Consider the following 22,271-nt stretch of genomic DNA (forward strand, 5'->3'; position numbering starts at 1 on the left):
TATATGTACAAACTTCCAATTGTGACATCCTTTTAAATTTACAACTCTCCTCTCTCAAGATGCACAAGGTGGAAGCATAACGTGCATGACTAGTGATGCATTCCTTCAATGATGATGTTATATAGCGAACATTCTTATTTGGATCCCAAGGAGCACCCTCCACTCTCAAGATAGTGTAAAAGGTCATACCATCAATGTGCTTAAAAGGCCATACCATGGTTAGATCAACCACATGTGTTAGAATATTCAATGTCTTGTCCTAGTAAAACAGGCTTTTAGCTTATTTGACTACTATTTAAGTGTATTGCACAATCTACAACAACAATTGAATAATCCTCATGACATCACATAACAAAATGCATCTTTCACAAGCTATATATAGATGACACATAGAATAGACGCATATGGAAATGTCCCCAAGTCAATATATATTTCCATGTTCCAAGTCAATCTATGATGATACACGTTCCAATAGATATAGATAACTGAGACAATGCATGAGAAAATATACACATCAATAACTTATATGACATGTGTGCTAGTGGACAGATAATTGAAAATGCACGAGGAAACAAATTGCCCAAAGAAACATGTACTTCAGAGTGTTTCCATCTGTTAAATAATAGTGTCCATTCCATGTAATCCAAATGCTCAAACAAAAGAGAGTGCAACTTTGAATGATAAACAAAGCGTGATTGATGGCAAGTAAATTATCATTAAGTTCCACTACAATTAAATGACAATTTAACTTAACTAGAGTCCATTTTTGATACAGGAATTTTGTCTATACTGCATAATCACCTCTTGTGTTTAACCATGGTTTTACAATACATGCAAGCATCTTAACATAAGTAAAATTACATCACGTTAGAAAAAAGTATTGGAAAAAGTGTTCTCAAAGCATCACAAAGTTGCATATATACTAAATAGGAAGAAAATCTATTACATCTTTCGATTAGCGTATCCATCATGTTTACAGAATGGATCTTCCCTTTGTATTTGTAGTTATCCATTTTATTTCATAATGCTCTCAAATCTCGCATTATTGCTGCAGCAAAACACTTCTCCTAATGTCTGAACAGAAGCATGAATGCAAATGATAAAATCATGTTGTCATAAGCTACCTCATCATGGTCATACTATCTGAATCACAATGAGGAGATCGCAATTCAAGTCTCTATTCAACCAAACACAATATTTAATTTCAAAAACGAAACAGGTGAGATTAAAAATCGGTAGAGCAAATTGCTCCAGGCTAAAATGCTGAGGAATCTTGAGCTATTCAGAGGTTTTAGTATAAAAACGCACTGCAAGTGCCAGTGCCAAGATAGCAATCGGGACAAGGACTTGCAATATTCTGATAAAGAATTCCATACTTTTATCATGATGATATGCAGGCTGCTTGGGAGCTACATATGTTGTGTTCTTAGGGATAGTGGAAACATCAATTTCTCCGATGTAAAAACCTTGCAACATCTCTTTTGCACTCTTGGAATGGCCAACATCATCAAAATCATCAGATGCATCTTTCCCTGTTGAGGAGAAAACAATAAATCACATTAATATACAATTCTGAAATGAAAATAAATGGGATGTATGAGATATGTTTTGATACCTGTTGCTGACAGAATCACATCATCTCCTCCAGGATGCTCACTCAAGAATTTAGTAACGTCATACACCTGGGAGAAAAAAATGGACAGATGTCATGAGTTTTAAGGTAACATTACTAAAGGAGCATAAAGACGAATCACAAACTGAGCCTTTACATGTAGGAAGGAAAAGAAACATAGACGTTCTCGATGAATAAACTGCTTGTGACTAACAAATGGACATTGAATCAGATAATGCATGTATAAAAGTGAGGATAGGAACATCACAAAATATGCATTCAACGGACAGCCGATGAAGTACAAAGAAGATGCATGCATAGAAGCTTTAATAGCAGATTGAAATTAATAACACCATGCTTTGTGGTTTTGAACGCATGGGTAAAAACAAAATGAAAAAACTACAATCCAGCTAAAAAACCAAGTTTTACTGAGTTTATGCTACATCTAACAATTAAGGATAACCAGACAAGATTCATGTTCACAGTTTCATGTGGAACCAAAGGTGATACTAAACGATAATGAAAATGCTCGTGAAACATGACTTCACCGTGTTTTACCATATCTAATCAAAGTTGAACTGAAAAAAACTTCCTCTTTACAGTTTTTTATATAAACACATAGGATCCAATGAAACGACTTTGTACTGTCTAACCAAATAAAAGATGCTTCAATCAACTTGTTAAAATGCGTTCATTGTACATCCTAATGACTCTGGAAAGGAGTCATTGTCTCAATTTCACATGGAACCACTGTTAAAGCATAAGCAGAGCCAAAATCCAACTGAAACCCGGTTATACTGTTTTAAAGCTAAGATTCACTCGTTAAGTAGCTCTCAATGGTAAATCTCAACGATAATCACATCATTAACTAGAGAAACTTCCATGTCAGACTCTCATTTGGGGTCTGGATTCCAGAATACCTGTGTTTCAAACCTAGCTACTTTCGGATCTCGGAATTTCAGTTAAAGAGCTAACACAAAATCTAATCATTGGTAGCTATAGTATGACAATAATTTAGATGGTGATGAAAACCTCGATCTTAACAATATGGTTACCTGGAACAACTTTGTCTTCACAATTCCACATAGATTACAGACTTCCGTGTTTAAAAACAGAAATACTCTCAGATCCGTTAATTTCTTCAGTACACATAAAACAGAGAAAGGGAGAGGTACAAAATCTAGATTTTTACGTATATCAGCAGAATAAAAAGACGCACACAGCCAAGCTACTTAATAAAGAGCCGGAAGGTAGAAGAAATGGAAGTAGATCTATAAAATCTGATGCAATAGAGGTGAGCAAAAAGGAGGGGATCGAAGTGATTTGTACCTTTCCATGGAGAATTATCCAGCAATCATTAGAATCACTGTGTTCAGAGACATCCTTAAAGTTGAAGACCTTCGACATGGCGTTTCAAGAGCCGTGCAAAAGCTGGAAATTCTGCAGAAACGGAGGGATGGAGGGGATGAAACAACACAAAGGGAGAGAGAGGGGAGGGGGAAGGGACCCTAAGATTGAGCAGATATACGAGCAATCAAAACCCTAAAACAAGTAGCGGAGAGAAAGGAAAGCAGGCGGGGAAGAACCTTTTGGGACTGTAATTATAAGTAAGGGGGGTGAGTTGAAGAAAGAGAAGAGAAGACAAGTCAAGAGAGAGAGAGAGAGAGAGAGAGAGAGAGAGGCAAAAAAACAGGAAAGAGGAGCAGTGGAAGAGTCCACTCACCTCGTCGTCTTCTTCTTCTTCTTCTTCTTCTTCTTCTTCTTCTGTGTGTTGAAGAAGTAAAGAAGAAGAAAAAAAACAGCAGGAAATAGGAAAGAAATAAAAAACAGTGTGCTCACACACACACACACACACACACACACACACTCTCTCTCTCTCTCTCTCTATCTCTCCTTTACACACACACACACACTCTCTCTCTCTCTCTCCTTTACACACACACACACTCTCTCTCTTTCTCTCTCTCTCTCTCTCTCTCTCTTTCTCTCTCTCTCTCTCTCTCTCTCTCTCTCTCTCTCTCTCCACACACACACACACACTCACTCTTTGCCACATACTTCATTCACTTTGCTTCATAACACACACACACACACACACACACACTCTCTCTCTCTCTCTACTTCATTCACTTTGCTTCATAACACACACACACACACTCTCTCTCTCTCTCTACTTCATTCACTTTGCTTCATAACACACACACACACACACACACACACTCTCTCTCTCTCTCTCTTTGCCACAGGCTCCGGGACGGTCTTCCGCGGGGCGGGCACACACACTCTCTCAGATGGATTCCCGAGCATGGCCATCTTTTTGCGCGTACCCTACTTAGGCTTGGCTCTCTGTGTAAAGAAGTCAGCCACTCGGACTGTCTGTCTTCTTCACTATATCCCTTCTGAGGGGTCGTGACGTTTACTCAAGGCCTTAGGGTTTGGGTGGGGGGAAAGAGAAGCTGAGACAAGTTGTCGGATCGATCTTGATAGTCAAATCCCGAGCTGCCAGCCATTTCCATCTCGTAGATGCTTCTGAATTGACGCATGTAAGAAAACAAACTGTCATGTGTTTTCGTCTCGAATGGCTATTGTAACACGTGTTCTCCCTAGCGGTTGTGTAGCCTGCTGTTCGGGGTTATTAAAGTCATCTGATATGATAAATGTGTTTTCCATGGCACTTTCGGTCTTGCATTTCCGGCACACCAAATCGCAAACAATTAATAATTTAGTCATAGGACTCCTTCCTTCAATGATATCCAGTGATTTGAATATTTTGTGAGGTAAGGAATGAAACATGCTAAAGTGTCCCACACCATGGGTTATGAGTTATAATGCAAACTATTATTTAATGTGCGTGTAGCATGCACGCATTTATGGTTTGCAAAACATTTCCATTGAGTGCGTCACGCGATTTACATCACGATGGACGTAAGAAATAAGTGTGGTTACAAATTACAAAGGAGAGCAAGATAGCATTGGTCTTACAAGGGTAGTCTGTCTTTGCAGAAAGAAAGTTTTTTTTTTTAAAACCTCACTTTCTCTTGATATGAGAATTCCCGAGCGCAATTCTCAATGAATGTAAATATATGCCAAATTTTTTGTTAGTCTTTGAAAGTGAAAGACACCGTAAAACAACTACAAAACTATGAAAGATCTCCCATCACGTTGTTGGTAAAAGAAAAAGTATAAATTGTAATAGAGTTGTGGACAACTGAAAAAGCACTATATTTTCTAGGCTATTCGGTGTAGGTGATTGCAAACCTTTCGAATGCGACACAATATACTCCAAACCTACAAATAACCTAAAAAATATTGGTTCTTAAACACGAGGCACATTTAGATTATATACATACATACACAAAAGGCTCTATATAGATCTACCATTTTCCTCTTCCATGATCATTAAGATTTTTTAATTCTTTAATGCATAAATGTTTTACGTAATGGATGTCTATAAATTAAACATATTACATCAATGATCAATTAAGTGAAATACATGTGCAATGCATACATACAAAAGAGTTTTTGAAAACTAACATTAACGTCTATCCTAGACGTTATGAAGGGCAAGTTGAAAGGTGAACTTTTGTTTCAATGGTTCTTAAAAAAATTGAACTTCACAACGAAGGCTACAACTTCATTTGAAGGGCATTGCAATCTTCATAGATTTGAAAGTGAGGTTTTTAAGTGTCCATAATAACATGAACTTTATGTGCAATATGTACTTATAATTGTAATCTCTTAATATTAAAAGACATATTTCTCATATACTATTGGGTGTATATACGCATTGTTTTGAGCAATCTTCATATGTGCCTTGGTGCTATGGATGCACAAGAGGTAAACTCATTAAGCCGTTTTGCGAGAGGCTTAAAGATCACATCCCCTCATTTCCGGGAGATTTGGATGTTGATTGTAGGCTTCACCCTTTGGTATGTGTGGAAAGCATGTTGCCTAAAGGTCTTCCAAGATCTGGTACACCCTCAGAGGAAATGATCATGGATATTTGGTTCACGATTATCAGCTGCCTACAAGGGCAAATGGACGATGTTTGTGGCCACTCCGACGACGTGGTCACTACTCGCTTACACAAGGAATGTTTCCTAAATGCTTAATTTTCTAAGATCCACACCAACATCAATAAAAATTAGATTTGTTTTACAACATACAAACAAGAGCTTACCTTTCAATCTAGCTAATTGCACAACATGTAACACCATCCATTGCTGTCAGCATGTTGTTGTGACAAAATGATGTCTTAATAGTGTATTTTGCACCCCTATTTAGGAAAGGTTTCACACTATCACTTCAATATCAATTAACACTATCAAGACCTTGTACATTTCTACTAAGCTCTTCCCTATCTTACATGCACGTTGTCTCTACACCAAAATCGCTTTAGTAACATTGAATTAAGAAAACATCTACATGCACCTTCGATCACCTTATTAGGACTAGTAAAACCTTATGTTTAGGAAAGCCTTATGATTTTTTTGTGATCTCAATGAATGTTCATATAGATATGTTTCTTGGATGTTAAGGGGAAAGGGAATTAAAGTTTCTCTATACAATGGTTGTGCACTCTTAAGTAATTAGTGTGCATCAAGAGCAACAAATTATTTGTCAATACTTTCAAACCACAAATATTTGTCTCTTACTCTAAAATTATTTTCCTTGCTCACGAATAATATCCTAAGAGGCATGTGAGGGTTTTGCTAATCACCAGATTTACATAGTAATCCTTCTCCAATTATAAAGTGACCTTGAGTAATTTATTTCTGAATTTGAAGCTTAGCTTGCAGTTGCTAATATAGTTCTGATAAAAAATGCACGCATGGCATTATAAGCTGAATTTTCTAATACCAATTTAAACCATTATAGATGGTATCAAGTACAAAGGGCTGATTGTATCGAGCACTACATAGTTAAAGGATGCACCAAGGAGGTTTAGAAAATTTACTGAATATGGCCTCTTATTCACCTTGAATCACATCTTATTCAACAATTACAGCCAGCACATCGAATTGTAGGATGTACATAATTTAAGAATATAAAAGACGTTGAGAATTTAGATCTCTGTTCTAATATAATAACCACATCGAAATTGACTTCACTGAACATATTTTGATGATAGAAGGGCACAACAATTAAATCTGTACAAAACACCATATTAAGCATTTTTTACCGAAAAAATACAAACTTCAATGTTAATGCTAAACAGCAATGCAATATCAAGCACCCAACAACAACAATGAAAGACCATTCATTTGATGCCAGATGACTCCTGATGTTCAGAGTCACAAAAGATGTAGAAACAAATCCAGCCATGGCTATAATAAGCCATCTGAATGTCTCTGCAGGTATAATAGAAAGAACCTGAAAATATATGTCAAGTAAGTATCATTTTATACTTGTGAACAAGTATGCCTGAAGTATGAGAGCAGAAAAAGCTCACCGATGCTGGGATAAACACAAAGAGAGAATAGCCATAAAGACACCATAGCCGCACAACTCCCACTGAAGCTCCAATGTAGTTAAAGAAGAAATATAGAAGCAAGGGTAATATACACGTGTAACCATAAAAGATCCCAGCTGCCCAATTGACCTTACTTATGTTGAACTGCCATGAAGCATTATTGGAAAGATAGTCAGCATAGTTTCCAAGGGCAGCTGCTACAAAAACCAAGGTAGTACATATCCAGAAAGGCCCATACCTGGAAGGCAAAAGACACAATTAATGGTCAAACAGTTGCACATTAAAAATTGTTAAGAGTACTCTCATTATGTAAGCATTTTCATCAAACTGTCATGAAGACCTTAGCTAGATGCACTTATCATGTTCAGATACAAAACTGTTTTCTCATTTTTCATCATGAACATATTTAGCTCAATATGCCAGTAAATATGCAATTAAGACGGTCACAAAATCAACAAGGTACTAATATTGCAGGATGTTTTATCCCACACCGTCTCCTATCCTACATAGAACAGCCTTGGATGAAATAAGGATAATGCATCCAAAGATACCTCCCTGCAAAATTTACCCTGCTATTAATTTAAAAATGAGAAACATCAAGGCAAGAATACTGAAGGCACAGACAAAAATTGCAAGGAGATGAACAACTAAGCTCTATCCCTTCGTGATGGAACATTACAGTTAAAACCAAAATTTCCAAAATCTAAGCATGGCTATTTGTAATGAAGGCAAACAAACGTATTAGCGATGTTTATAAGCCTTCAAACAGTCTATATTTGAATTTATCATATAAGAGATATTGCTGAGACTCTAATGTGGCATGCTTTGCCCAGGTGTGCAGAGGTTGTTAATGCAGGGTGACAAAAACAAAAAGAGCCAAGATTCATCACCTTAATTAAAGGTGAACGACTCGTGGAAATCGGAAGATATTATGCTAGAACAATGCAGTATTTCAAGGATGAAATTTTTTGCCAGCATTTTCACCATGATGCTGGTGTCTGGTCGAGATTAATACATCTCAACCTAGGTCAACTAATTAATGAAAAAATACATATGTGCAGTTACAGAGTCACGATTGATATTCAGATAATTGAGTTGGGTCCATCAATGAACCCTAAGTCAAAGAAAGAAAGGCCCCACAAAGTGACAAATAGTTCCGATGAAACACATACAACACAAAGAAAGTAAAAAATTTCTTCGAGGTTGATAGGATTTAATGTCCCATGCCCTAAGATGTTAGAAATGCAAGATTGTTGACAACGATACTTACAGATCAGGGTTGTCACTAGTCAACTGCATGAAATCTCCACGATTTACAAAGAATGACTGCATGATCCTGTCTGACACTTCTCTTGTATCTACATTAAAATAAGGCTGGTAAGTGCTAATTCGTAGCAGACGAGGAATACTGCTATCGCTGTCTCTGGGTTCTGTTGATTTGCTGTCAGAAGTCTCTGTCAACACCCAAGCAAGAAATACATACAGAACATCTTTGTACATAAAAAACATGTTTAGCTGAGTTACATTGGCCTCAGAACTACAGGATATTGACAAAGTTAACAAATCCATCCAATATGACACTTTGATTTTATTACATTCATGTGTATCACTCCCATGAGAGTTCTTTCATTATGCAAAAATCCCACTCCCAACTTTGTATAGGCTATAACTCGTCCTAATACTGTTTAGGGTGGGTCAGTAATAAAAACCCAAATTATGTTGTCTTTTCGGAACTTTTTGCTGGCACGTTTTCTACAGATACATCTGGGGAGTCAAATATGTTTCTAAGCATGAGATTCACTCTGTGATGTCTCCTTCATATCAGAGATTGTTGGTCTGTACTGAAACAAAATGATGTGCTTAAAGAGGAGAAAATTGGGTAGATAGGTAGAGACAGATTGTGTAGGCAAGCTGAGACAGAGAGGGAGAGAGAGCCATCCTCAAGGATCTCCCTGATGAAATGGTAATGCACATTTGTTTTGGGCATGCATGAAACATAAAATTCTTGGTTAGACATTGCACTGTCTCACAACCCAAAGATCATGTCCTCTCTGGTAGACCAAGCTCATTGCAGAGACATGTCAACCATGTGGCTTCTTTGGAAGCCTCAATTGCTGAAATATGTTCACCCACAGAAATAGATAATGCAACAATCCTCTGCGATCTGGAACACCATGAAACCACACTAACAGCAAGTGCAAATACATATTTGCTCGTGGATCTGTGTATCCACATCATCTGTCATATCAGATCCATTCCCTAACAGAGACATTTACTTTTTGTCCCCTTCAAGTATTTCATAATTGACTGGATGCTTCCCAATGTGTTGCCAAGATTGCCATGAACCTGCTAGAAACTGCCACAACGTGTGCAATGTCTGATCTCATAGCAACCTTGGCATACTTCAAAGAACCACAAGCTGACACATATTGAATCAGACCCTGCATCATCTTTTAGACAGTTCTTTTTGCTCAATTTGGCACTTAACTATTTTGCATCACTCATGCTGAAACTTTTGAACACTTTTTCAATGTACTTTTCTTGGGATATATAAAGCTACTGCTGCTGCCTGCCCCTTTTGTCGTCATACTCAAGGTATGACCAACTGGGCCAATAGCTTTCATCGCAAACACTGATTTTAACTGCATTAGCAGTACTTTTTTCTTTACTAGCAATATAACATCAAAATGATGGGGCTGCCATCTACATCCCTTTTGGTCTAAAGACAATAATTTGCACAGATCCTTTTAAATTCATGTGAAAACATAAAAAACATCAAACTTTTTGTACCACTGTTTAGGAGCTTGTTTCAGTCTATATAGAGTTGAGTTTTCACACTAAATGCTCCTTAGCAGGAATTGCAAATCCACCTGATTGTTACGCATATAGCTCTGCTTTTATGTTACTATGCAAGAAAGCAGCTTTTACATCCATCTGGTAAAGGTCCAAGTCAAGAGCTGCAGTGAAAGAAAGTTCAAAAGGTGGTGATTTACTACTGGGAAAATACTTCTTGAATGTCAACCCCATTTACTTGTACATAGCCTTCAGCAATAAGCCTTGCTTTGTACTTGAGTTTTTAATCCACAAACTTGATTTTATACGCCCACCTATTAGGAATGGCAATCTTACCCCAGTGCAATTCAATCAAGTTCCAAGTATCATTTCAATGCAAAGTTCATGCATTGCAAGCAAGCTCCCAATTTTTTGAAGGTGAGCCTCTTTTAATGTAAGAGGCTCACCATCATTAGCAGTATTACGTACTGCAAGGAGGGTTTATATCTCTGCAAAGACCCCTTTAATCTAGTAAACCTTCTTACTCTATGAACTACATTATCAAGCATGAGATCACAAAATAATAAATTTTAGACTGTTCATAATTCACAACCCTATTTTCAGCAGTATGCATAGGCTGCTCATGACTTCCAAATGCATGTAATGGCTCTCCATCGTCTAGCAACATTACCGAGGGATACTCATGATTTTCAGCCCTATGTGTCTACCTGAGGCACATTATTATCACAAATGACTGGCTAATTAAGTTGAACTTTAGCCTTTTTATTATCTTTTTTAGAGACATAACAAGGTCTGAACAGGCTTAGCCTCTCTAAAGACCTTTTTTAACTGAAGTCGCAATATCCTATAGCTCATTTCACCTTCCTCGCCATATCCAAGGAAGATGCCTGTCATGGACTTTCCATGAAGTTTATTCCTAAGCTCATGGCTAATGCACATAAATGCATCACGGACAAAGATGCATAGATGGTCATATGAGGCTGATTTGCCAGACCAAACCTCATCACAGATGCCATATTTTAGGCAAAGATTTGTAGAAGAGGGTTGTATGGAGTTGTTACATCCTTCTTTATACTTCTAAATTCAATACTTGTGAACTCACCCCCATTGTCTGTACAAAAGAATTTTATCTTACCTGGTAGGGTTGTCACAAGTGCATGAAAAAACTAAAACGCAGCAAATGCTCCATTTTTGCTTTTCACCAAATAAACCAAACCTCTGCTTGAAAAATCCTCAAAAAAAGAAAAGAAAATCCAACCTGATCCCATGCATTTAGTGTGCATTCTACAACTTAGAATACACAATCCAAAGATTCTGCTTGTAATAGGACTTTCTCACTTGCTTTACATATCGGCGATCATTACAAAAATAGAGTTTAGTGCCCCTTAAATTCTTGTAATGAAGAATGGATATCTGATCCTTTTTGCATCATATCGCCCAACAGTTTATGCAAAGGCTCAATATCTGAATCAGTCTCTACAATAACAAAAAAATTGCTTACTAAGGCCTTTCCTTGATCACAATACCAAGTGTCCTTCTTTGTAACCTTGACAAAAAGTATTGAACCTTTCATCAATCTCCATGATCCACTCTCAAAAGTGATGCTATATTCATGTACAACATTCATCAGTGAACAACAGAAAATCGATTGTTTTAATGCTAGGAACATGTCTGACATCACATGATACAAGTTTTTGACTATTATTGAGAGGCAAATGCAGAGTGCCTATACCATCAATTGTGCAAGCTTGATTATTGCCTAAATAGACTTTGCCATAGTTTTCCACGTGAGAAATGGTAAAAACAATCCCCAACAGGAGTCACATTGAATGAGGCACCTAAATCTACATTCAAATCTGATTCATTGCATCATTAACAATAAGCAATGTATCAATCATCTCCCATTTAATGATCTGCATACTGTGCACATGGAGTGTGGAAGCATAATCTGAAGACAAGGTAGTACACAGAATTTCCCTTGCATCAAATAGGTCTTCAATAACCACATTAGAGACCAAATTGGCCTTTTCTTTGCCCTTAGGGCTATTTGTACCTTGAAGACTTGTCTCTTTTGTGCCCTTCCCATTGGCATTCTTCCTAAGTTCAAATTCTTTCTTAAGTGCAATCAAGCTCCTTCTGGCCTTTCCTGCCACACTGATAACATGTGACATCAGACTATTTACTTCAGCTTTTGCTCCAGTATCTTTGCTGTACGTTACCCTTCCCTGACCCTCTAACAATAAGAGTTGAAGAATTGCCTTCAGCATTTGCTTTCCATCTGATTTTTTTTATTTAGGGTCGACCTTGTAAGTCCATTACATGCAAGATTGGGGTTATTCAATTATGAAACCATCAAGGTTCCCCAAGAATTAAGCAATGTCATAAGCAATAAAATAGCATTCAATTTGTATTCGAAGGGAGATAGACTTGAACCTTGTAACTTGGATATTGCACTTATAAATACAATAATGTTATTTAATAGGTATTCCTCAGCTTTCTGCCTGTCCTTTGTTTGCGACGTATAGACTCAGCATTGGGGATCGACCACTTGCCTAAGCCAGGAAACTGAACCTCTCTATCGCAGAGTTTGGCTTCTGCCTTACGGGTCTTATGATGCAACATATAATGTTAATCAACTTGCCCAACGGTCTCTCCGTTAGGTCTCCCAAACATGTGTAAGACCCTTGAGATCTATCAAATTTGCATCTGACACATATATTTAAAGTATGTAATTGCTTTCTTGTTAAGGGTGACAACAAGCATTATCTGTCATGCCATTTATTTTACAGCTACTCCTACACCATCGCAATCTTTCGGAAATAATATTTCTTCCATCCCATTTTTCCAAAGGTCAAAACCTTTGCCATCAAAACTCTTTATCTCAAAGAGAATCTGAATATCAGTAGATCTAAAAGCCATTGAAGTAAGCTCCAGAAACAAACAGAATCAATTTCTGAAATTTTTTATTTTTGGCATAATTCTTGCAAACACATGGCACAGTAACGAGAAGGGCCTTTGCAAGTCAAATTTGAAAAACTGTAATCTTCTGCAAATTTTCAGGTTTTTTTTAATGAATTCCATACCTGTAAATCTTTAAACAATGAACAAAAATGCCCACTTTTCTGTGTGCACAGACTTGAAAAATCAGATTTTGGGCCTCAAAACGGCATAAAAAGAACTCGTAAGAAAAAGTCGAACCAATTCTCTTGCATGATGGAGCCTTCAATTTGTTTTGTGAGTAAATTTCAGGTTCAGCCCTAAACATTACTGTTAAAATCTGTATACAGCATTGCACACATGATGAAATCTAGAGGCTCTAGATTCCTCATATCTGCAAGGCTGTATACAGATTTTAACTGTAATGTAAGTGGTGAACCTAGGGTGTGGGCACAAGACAAGGGAAGGGCCCTCTACTTTGGAAGTCTTCAAATTGATTCCCTGTTTGTATTTGAATTATGAAAGACTGACGGATATGGTTTGTGATGAGATGCTTTCAACTGTAAGGATGTGAGAGCCAAAGGGTTCTGAATCGCCTGATTCAAGCATCTAGTGCGTCAACAAACATGGTATGGAATCAACCTCTCAACACAACATGAAGTATAAAAGTAGCAGTTAACTACTGTTGGGGAAATAGGTGTCCTCATTCACAACTGGCATGGTGGACCTTGACAACATATTATAGAACATCATTGCCCTTGATAACATATTAAGGATACAAACATAGTTGACCTTGATAACATATTATAGAGACAAACGTAGTTGACCCTCATAACAAGCATTCATGAATTGTGTTCATGATATGAAACTAAACATAGAACCTAACCCATTAAAAACAGATTTCATGAGGGACAAAAGACAAATCTAAAGGCACTTATTATGGTATACGATTCATCCTCACATTGAGACATATAACATAAGCGAGAAAACAATACCTTCTCTTTCATGGCTTTGTGGGTATGAACCCAATAATTTACTTCGAGCATCAGTTGGAGGAAAAGTTTGCAAATCTCTCTCTGCAAAAAGCCAACACAAATATTAACAAGCCCTCTATATAGTGCCCTCCCACAACAGTATTATTACCCTGGTCATACATTCAAACATCATGTTTTTGCCAATAAATGTGCATTTCCATCACATAATTTGATAGATAACATATACTTCACACAGTAGTAACGTTTTACGTTCCAAGTTCAGAAACTAAGATCCATGGGTAGTTACACCTTCAGATTCTAGTAAGCCCCATTGCATTGAAATTGTTCATGCATAGATAATTCATTAAAATTTTGAATCAATATAAGAAAAGACAGTATATATGAAGAATATCTTTGAAGAGGCAGCCAAGCTTACGAGGTATGGGCGTTCTCATTATGCAAAGCATGTACAAGTTGCTCAAATATCATAGTGTATAAACATCAACGTCCACTCCACCAGTAACTCATCATGACGGTTTTACCACATGAAAAATATAATAACTAGAAATTTTTTTTACGGGTCTCAAATCCTACAAACGTCAGAAAAGAGATAAAACTAATCCTTATCTTCAAGTGTAGACATCACAAAATCCTCGCGATTTAGATTGTTACTGATTATATATGCTTTCCCTGGAGAGTATTCCAGAAGAGACATACATTTCCACGGTTCTTGAGCCAAGAAAAACATTTCTAGAAGCAAGAATTGCAACGACTTTCAACCATACAGAAAGGGACGACTTGCAGGCAGCTTAAATCAATCATGAATAGGATGCATTGAAGAAGCATTACAAGCACGTAGATACAGTCATATAAATAAATGGAAGAATCAACGCTAATACATATATCAACCAGAAAAGGAAGGTTTGAACATCTACATCAAGAAAAGGATGGAAGGGAAGCATGTACCTTGAAAAGGAAAAAGCATGGGATCAGCATCAGCAACAGCCTAGCAGCAGTGAATTTCATTCATCTCACACGATTGGAAACAGAAGAAAAGCTTGATAATGACAGATGCATGGCCATTGGAGCAGAAGAAATCGCAAAGAAGATGAAGAAATTTACTTACCGGGACTGATCCAGGGAGATGACTAGCTGGCAAAGGGGAGTAACCTGCATGAGGGGCCGCATAGCTGGGATCTGCCATGGTTGATCGGCGGGCGAAAACCCTAGATTCTCTGCGGGAGACGATGCAAAGAGAGAGGATTCATGGAGGAGAAAGCCTCTGTGGGGAAGCAGGTTTTGGTCTTGCATCTGTCCGTTTCACACTTGTCCGCCCGCCCATCCGTCCGTCCAACCGGACAAAACCCATCCGTCCCCACTCTTGTGTTGTCTCTTCCCTGTGTGCATCAAAAGACGTCTATCTATCTATCTATTGTCTTGTCATCACATACATACATAACATACATACATAATATACACTCAAGATGGAGAATTATTCCAGTGGTCTCCCAATATGCTTTAGACTCACCATCATATACTATCTTGTCACATTATTCCTTCAAATCTAACCCTTACCTCGTAAAGTGGAAGGCAATGCTCGGTCTAAAGTAAAATGGGATGTTATTACCTTACCTCGTTCTAAAGGGGGACTAGCCATTATTGATCTAGTAGACCAATCAAGAGCATTATTAAGTAAGTTGCTCATTAGAGGATTTATGTTGGGGAAAGGGATATGGAAAGTACTATTGCTTGACCACTGTTCAGATTGCTCCCCTCGATTAGGTGCCCCCTGGTCAAAGGATGTAAATTGGATATTTAGGGAAAATTTCAAAGTACCTGCAGCTAACAAGTGGGAAGACAAATTTATTAGGACATTATTTTCAGCATGGAAACAAGTATTACTTGGTTTGCTTCGCAATAAACCTAAACCCAAACACTATCTTGAGTATCTTAGACAAAGGATGGTCTGGAATCCGTTGTTTACAACATTAGATGGTTTAGTGTTGGGTTCTAGACAATGGTTATCATGGGGGAAAATGACAGAAGGTCTTGCAAAAACAGTTCATACATGGCAACGTTTTTTATCACGTTCATGGGAAGAGAAAAAAGAAATCCTAGGTAGTCTGCATGGTGGCCAAATAATGTAACAACAAATTCAAGAAGTTATGAGTAGATTCCCCATTCCACCATATAACTCAAACCACTGATGGGTTGGGGTTTATTCAAGTTTGGAAGTACTCTTGGTTGTTAAGGGATATTCAGATGATAAGACCTACAGATCTTTTGAGGTGGATGAAGCAAACCAATTGACACAGTCGGGGGAAATGAGGATAGATTACCCTTATGGTATGGAACACAAGATAAGAGTCATCGGATATGTTGACCGTAAATGGTATATTGATCCAATGATTAAGGAAATAAAGACACATTGGAAGTAGGTGTTGGCTAAAAAACCGGTATTCAGATTAGAATGGGATCTGATTGATTATTAGCGGACAAATCCTTTTACGGGTAACAAGTTTAATTTCTTCCAATATTCTGTACAATTAGGGAGACATGTGCTTTCAGATACACGAGATGTGTTATCGACAACATTTCAATATTGGAATCAACAAGTCTCCCCAATTCCTTGCAAACTTCTGGGTTGTATTATGGGCAAGAAAACAACCACATCAATATATTGCATGTACAGTGGTTACTTGTACACTGAGCCTTGTCGGTTGGCACATGGATGCATAGGATGGGAGTAGATTCTACTTGTGCACGATGCCATGTACAAATGGAAACTCAAAAACATTGCTTATGGGAATGCACTAAGTCTCAATTGATATGGCAATGCCTCCTTAGGATTTTTGCTAACCATTTCCCCCCATTGGTTTTCACTTGGGGCATGGTGGTTTGGACATCTCTTTCCATGATGCATTTCATTATGACACCAAATCTATGGACCATGGATTTTACACTAAATCTGGAAGTGTTCATACATTACCATTGTTCTCATTACAGTTTACAGGTATACGAAAGGAAGTCCAATCAGTATGGGAAATACTTAGTAGTACCACTATATATCACATTTGGAAGGTTAGGTGCTCTCTCATTTTCCATCAGCTTAAAACACTACCGGCTGAATTGGTTTTAAATATTTGGTTAGACATAGTTCATACTTTGAAAGGACAATGGGATGGTATTGTTGGAGATTTTGATGCTAAAATTGCTCAACGGCATGAGTTTATCACTATATGGAAAGCTACTCCATTCATGACAACCAATTGTGATACTCCTTATTGGCATTTTCAACCTCCGAAATGGTTGTTTCCCCCACCGATCACATAGAATTAAAAATCTTGTAAAAATGGTTACACTAATGACAAGATATTTTCTTAAGTTTATTTATTTAAAAAAAAATCTAACCCTTGTTCCTTGCCTTATCGAGTCACTCTGTTTTTCTATCAAAAGTACTTGCCATGCCTGTTAGTCGACCACATTTCTAGCTAACATCCCTCTCATTACCAATGGCACCCTAGTCTATCATCTGTTCATTTGATCAAGGAATCGATCGTTTATTGATGAAATGGAACAATGTTTGCATGTGGAAAACATAACATAATCATATGTTTGCTACTTTGAGGAAAAATTAAACCTATCCATGGCATCTCAACTATGATTATAGATCAACCAAAATTCTTCCAATTTGCTTTACGAAAACATGGAAAGCCAACTTTCATCCATTATTGGCATTTATTTGTTTTCATTTACATGATGAATTCATGTTAATTTTCATTTACTTCATCCATGTAATAACCTCTTAGAAAAGAACATTATTAACATTTTTCATTGATCTTGCCTCTCTAACCTTTAAGCTATGTTCACATTAGCCTTTGTCCACTCCATCCAATGCCTCTTGAAATTGAAATTCAATCATATTCACAAACTCTAGAGAAATTGGTAAATCTCTCAATTCAATATAAAATTCAACTAACTTTTTAGTATTATTCACTTGAGACTTCATACTAACAAGCCAAGACCATCAATTTACTCACTCTTGAAGCACCAAAGGTATTTTGCAAATGTACATTTCATACTAATGAGCAGAGAATGTATCTAAATTAATACTATCATTGGCTCGATTAGATGTTTGCCTATCAAAATAAAGAGCAATGATATTTTGTGAGGATGTTCCTATTCATAGTCAAGAAGACGAGTTACAATGATACGCATTATCTTGAATTTTTGAACATTTTATAAATTAATCAGAAATGTTTGTGTCAATGTTCTAAAAAGTTCTAGCCAAGTTCATAAATCCATAAACACAATCTAAATCTCGGTAGTAAAACTTTAGAAGCTTAGCCAATATAATAAATACCCTAGTACCTTGATAGATATAGTGAAGGGGGAATAAGGAATAATTGACAAAAAAAGCCTAATTTATCTGGGTATCCAATTAAAAGAAGCAACAAAAGACAATATACAAAATATATATACAACGACTTTAGTCCTTTCACTATCAATGTTTTTGTACATTCTGCTTTGTGTCCTACACTCCGTATCAAAAACTCCCTTAGTTACATAAAAGAATCAAGAAATTTGCAGAAAGTATCAAATTGAGAGACAAACATCTTGTGTATGTAGATTGAATGTTGCTAATTTGCCCTCCACCTCAAGCAAGGCACATGGCATGCCGTGTCCCCCAGCTCAAATTGGTCCATACTGAAATCCGAATGCGTTAACCATAAAGAAAGCGTACATATTACATTATTTTTTTGTACATAAAACGAATATATAAGCTAAAACCCAAGTGCAGCTTGGCATTGCTGATCCCAATGTTTCTTAACTTGTCGGAGTCTTTCTTTACGTTCCTCCTGGAGCCTTTTCTCCCAATAATCATGACACCTAAAGCAAGAAAAATGGTTCAACACTAGTAAGGCCAAAACTCTGCTTTCATGGTGTACATAAATAGATATTCGTTGAATCTGATAATTGAGTGAAAAACATGATGTTTGTTATCTGACTTTTCTTGGGCTACATGCATTCTAACATATAAAGCATTGTGGTTTTAGAATAGCAAATTAAGCCCTCTTACCTTTTACTTATTAGCATGTTGAGCTCTACTAACTGAACAGCACCTGAATTTATGTTTTCCTACACAAAACCATTATCCACAAAGTTATAAAAAGCTTGAGAATTGATTGTATTGAAAAAGTTTCTGAAGATCCTCACCTCCCTACAAAGAGGGCATTTTGCTTTCCTATCTGCGAATCTCAGCCCTTCTACAGAAGAAACTGATGCGGCTGAACAAGCACAAGTATAGCAGAACATGTGTCCGCATCTCAAAGATACAGGGTCAAAAACAATCTCCTGCATATATCAACAAAATTTGTTAAAAACCGTATTATTGAACATTCAAATCAGTCACAAAAAACTCACATAAGGTTCTGAGTCTTAGTAGAAAGGTTGCCAAATTCCGACTATTAACATATGCAGTCATGAATGATAAGATAAGAGTGAAGCAGGAGTTCTACATTTGCTCTTGCCACATTCCATACATACTATTTACGATAAAGGACTGTCCATAAAGGAATTATCTTAAGAATTTCTCCTTCTACTATGGAAGAGGAATTGTGCTCAATAAAAGTATTGAGACTACACATTGACACAGTTCTGATTGTTGGGGGATCAGCACCTTGAGTGTCATAATTACCCCAGACAGGAAGAGATTTTTTCAAATGCAACCAAGACAACACAATCCCAGTTATAAAATCGTAAGGATGTGTATTTACCTATAACAGATTCAATTAACTGTTAAAATGTTGCTCTCAAGGTTTCTTGCTTAAAGAGAGAGAATTAATGCAACTGATACTGTAACTTACCAAGCATACAGAACATGTAAGAGCAACTTCTAATTTGATAGCATCTGATAGCAAGAAAGAGAGAGTTGGCCTTGGACCCTCAAAATCACACACACATCGAGAAGCAATTTCTGAATCTGACTTCATATTATCTATGAGATTCAAATGGAAGGCTATCAATTCAACCAACCATGGTGATTGCAGTAGTTCCACATGCTTTGTTTGCAATTGGCTTTTGAAAATTTGACCAGTGGTTGAGTCATGAACCTGCAGAAAGGGTAAATTCTTGTGTCAACATGCATCCACATCAAAAGCATACACAGAAAGTGTAGATGAAATTCAGAAATCTCTTGAAGATTTGGCTATAATGATCACTTGACGCACTAAAAGAGAATCATAAAAAACATACACTAGAAATCACACAATCATATATAATAGCTGCATTTACACAACACATAAAGACACATGTGTATCCACAAGCACAGACAATTGGTTGTTTTTACGATTAACATTCAAATGTGATGCTGACTCTCTCTCTCTCTCTCGTGGATGTTTATATAATATATATACATATCGTGGTAGGAATATAATAATTACTTTGTCATATTTCTTCAAAATCTTTTTTAGTGCCATGGCATTCATAGAAACATAGCTTGCAAGATTCTTTCCCTCATCAAACATCTCTGGAGGTCTACCAAAAGAAGATCTGTATTTCAATCGAAGTGCGAATTTCTGCAGACCAGATGCAAGATGGACATCTAATAGCCGTTGTACTCGAGAGTTAAAATTTCCCAGCACATCAGTTATCTCCTCCATTAGGAGGGGGAAAAATATGTTGTCACATTCTGTAAAGAAGAATAGATGTGATTCTTAATATTAATTCTTAAAGACTTCCAGTTTGAATCACACTTACAAGTTTTCAACTGAAATACAAGACCAGGAAAAAATAATTGATCATTTATTCAATCCAATACCCATAAAGAAATTTACTCATTTGACATCCTAAAATCCAAGGTATCAAACACGAGAGATTACTAGAAAGGGTTTAAATTTAGCAGACTGTGACTTGATGCAAAATGTTAGATATGAACCAAACGAATAATCGAATGAAGTTCGAAATATAGATTACTGTAATGCTTCATGAAAAATAGATTCATTTATGGTTACTTCATCAAATATCTAAAATAATAGTCCAGAATTTCAAAATAATAATAATAATCTATTACTATTTTTGTTTCGAAGTCGTAGAGCATTGATTCTCGAAACCTAAAACACACTGATAATCCTCCTCTTCATCATGGCACTTGAATTTAATACAGAATAAAGAACACAAGTCTCTTACATCTCAAACAGAACCTCATGAACGAGTAAGCATGAGATTCTTCTTTACAATGGTGGTGTTAAACCATACATTTGGAAACAAATTTCTTCTATTACATTTTTTGTTGTAGAAAGAATAGCAATCATCCATTTTGGAAACAAAATTCTGCTCTAAAACTAGAGAAGGATAAGCATGCACTTGATCATGGCACCTAAAATTGATATCTGTTTCAAACAAAACTTAATGAATATATATAACGATGTCACACGCATTGAATTAGAGGTATTAAACCATAATTTTGGAAACAAATGGCTTCTATTACAGTCTTTGAAAATAAATAAGTAGTGAGAATCAACCACTCAATACATGAAATCTGAAGTGAATCACGGACGCATAAACACATAAAGAGATCTTGAAAGGCATATATAAAAATGAAATATTGACCAATTTCTGCCTCACTCACCCGCTCTTGTTCCCTCGCTCAAATTTTTGCAACACACAAACACCTCTCTATCACTCTCAAATCTTTAATGCACCAGAGGCGATATATTCATGCATTACTTATCACCCCACATCTTTCATGTTACAAAAGTAAGATTTTCATACATCTCTTCTCTTCCCCCCTCCAAGAAAAGGCATTCAAATCTTTGCCAACAAAGTAATGTTTTCATACGTCTCGAACGAGAGAGAGAGAGAGAGAGAGAGAGAGAGAGAGAGAGAGAGAGAGAGAGAGACCTGGACATCGTGCGGTTGAAGAAGAAGAAGAACCAGGAGTTGAGGATAATTCCGCCTGGTACCTAGATCCATGGAACGGGCAATGCTTGAGAAGCTTCTTGAGGCGTTTGAACTCCACGTTGGAGACGCCAGGGAGGAGGCTTCTCTGCGTCTCCACGTACGCAGAGAACTTCTTGTTGAACTTCATGGCGGGAGCATATACATATATGAAGCTGGAGCGATGGCGATGGCGATGGCGATGGCGATGACGAGAAATCGCGACAGAGAAACCCACAGAAAAAAAAGGAAAAATAGAAGAAGGAAAACAGTTCTTCATTCGTTAACATTTCGTGTTAGATTTTGCTACTTAATAAATAAATAAATCGATTTAATTTCCTCGTTTATCTATTATTAATCCTATTATAATATTCCAAAAGTCTTGGAAAAAGAGAGATTTTAGTACAATTTGAGTTCATGTAAAAACCCTAAACCTCTTTTATTTGAAAAAGCAAAAGATTTATAAACATGAACTCCATACATTGTATCGAGTTGATGTAAAAAACAAAGATTTCATCACAATTCCATACAATGTATCAACTTC

The 22,271-nt window shown here is 36.8% G+C and overlaps 3 protein-coding genes across 4 annotated transcripts; all 3 read right to left on the reverse strand.

Annotated features, from left to right (window-relative positions):
* Positions 1-892: 892 nt before the first annotated feature.
* On the reverse strand, positions 893-3,392 carry LOC147854349 (cytochrome b5-like). The gene is made up of 4 exons (XM_087331274.1): positions 3,336-3,392; positions 2,942-3,052; positions 1,616-1,682; positions 893-1,532 (listed from the first exon to the last, which is right to left on the reverse strand). The coding sequence occupies exons 2-4, from the start codon at positions 3,017-3,019 to the stop codon at positions 1,279-1,281; spliced, it is 399 nt and encodes a 132-aa protein (XP_087187400.1). The 5' UTR covers positions 3,020-3,052; positions 3,336-3,392; the 3' UTR covers positions 893-1,278.
* A 3,230-nt stretch (positions 3,393-6,622) lies between these two features.
* LOC147854350 (uncharacterized) lies at positions 6,623-15,060 on the reverse strand. The gene is made up of 6 exons (XM_087331126.1): positions 14,916-15,060; positions 14,756-14,795; positions 13,811-13,891; positions 8,356-8,539; positions 7,065-7,323; positions 6,623-6,985 (listed from the first exon to the last, which is right to left on the reverse strand). The coding sequence occupies exons 1-6, from the start codon at positions 14,991-14,993 to the stop codon at positions 6,791-6,793; spliced, it is 837 nt and encodes a 278-aa protein (XP_087187252.1). The 5' UTR covers positions 14,994-15,060; the 3' UTR covers positions 6,623-6,790.
* A 3,304-nt stretch (positions 15,061-18,364) lies between these two features.
* LOC147854351 (putative E3 ubiquitin-protein ligase BAH1-like 2) lies at positions 18,365-21,963 on the reverse strand. 2 transcript variants are annotated; one of them, XM_087331731.1, is made up of 6 exons: positions 21,688-21,961; positions 20,233-20,482; positions 19,657-19,902; positions 19,007-19,144; positions 18,870-18,928; positions 18,365-18,679 (listed from the first exon to the last, which is right to left on the reverse strand). In XM_087331731.1, the coding sequence occupies exons 1-6, from the start codon at positions 21,876-21,878 to the stop codon at positions 18,574-18,576; spliced, it is 990 nt and encodes a 329-aa protein (XP_087187857.1). In that variant the 5' UTR covers positions 21,879-21,961; the 3' UTR covers positions 18,365-18,573. The 2 variants fall into 2 exon arrangements, with proteins under 2 accessions (XP_087187857.1, XP_087187858.1); XM_087331732.1 differs by lacking the exons at positions 18,365-18,679; positions 18,870-18,928; positions 19,007-19,144 and adding an exon at positions 19,164-19,566 and having other exon boundaries at positions 21,688-21,963.
* Positions 21,964-22,271: the final 308 nt, after the last annotated feature.

The sequence above is a fragment of the Azolla caroliniana genome, unplaced genomic scaffold (assembly GCF_043228905.1).
Source record: "Azolla caroliniana isolate FFs.n. ecotype wild unplaced genomic scaffold, voAzoCaro1.0.p SCAF_15, whole genome shotgun sequence".
Taxonomy (NCBI): Eukaryota; Viridiplantae; Streptophyta; class Polypodiopsida; order Salviniales; family Salviniaceae; genus Azolla; species Azolla caroliniana.

Bases quoted from the DNA above. Each gene is read 5' to 3' on its own strand.
- LOC147854349 (XM_087331274.1), bottom strand. From the start codon at position 3,019: ATGTCGAAGGTCTTCAACTTTAAGGATGTCTCTGAACACAGTGATTCT. The intron at 1,683-2,941 runs GTACAAATCACT...TTTTTCTCCCAG, and splicing joins GGATAATTCTCCATGGAAAG to GTGTATGACGTTACTAAATT. The intron at 1,533-1,615 runs GTATCAAAACAT...TCTCCTCAACAG, and splicing joins TGTGATTCTGTCAGCAACAG to GGAAAGATGCATCTGATGAT.
- LOC147854350 (XM_087331126.1), bottom strand. From the start codon at position 14,993: ATGGCAGATCCCAGCTATGCGGCCCCTCATGCAGGTTACTCCCCTTTG. The intron at 8,540-13,810 runs GTATTGTTTTCT...GGGTGTTGACAG, and splicing joins ACAAAGCCATGAAAGAGAAG to AGACTTCTGACAGCAAATCA. The intron at 7,324-8,355 runs GTAAGTATCGTT...TTTGCCTTCCAG, and splicing joins ACTAGTGACAACCCTGATCT to GTATGGGCCTTTCTGGATAT.
- LOC147854351 (XM_087331731.1), bottom strand. From the start codon at position 21,878: ATGAAGTTCAACAAGAAGTTCTCTGCGTACGTGGAGACGCAGAGAAGC. The intron at 19,903-20,232 runs GTAATTATTATA...CCCTTTCTGCAG, and splicing joins TTTTGAAGAAATATGACAAA to GTTCATGACTCAACCACTGG. The intron at 18,680-18,869 runs GTAAGAGGGCTT...TTCTTGCTTTAG, and splicing joins AACATGCTAATAAGTAAAAG to GTGTCATGATTATTGGGAGA.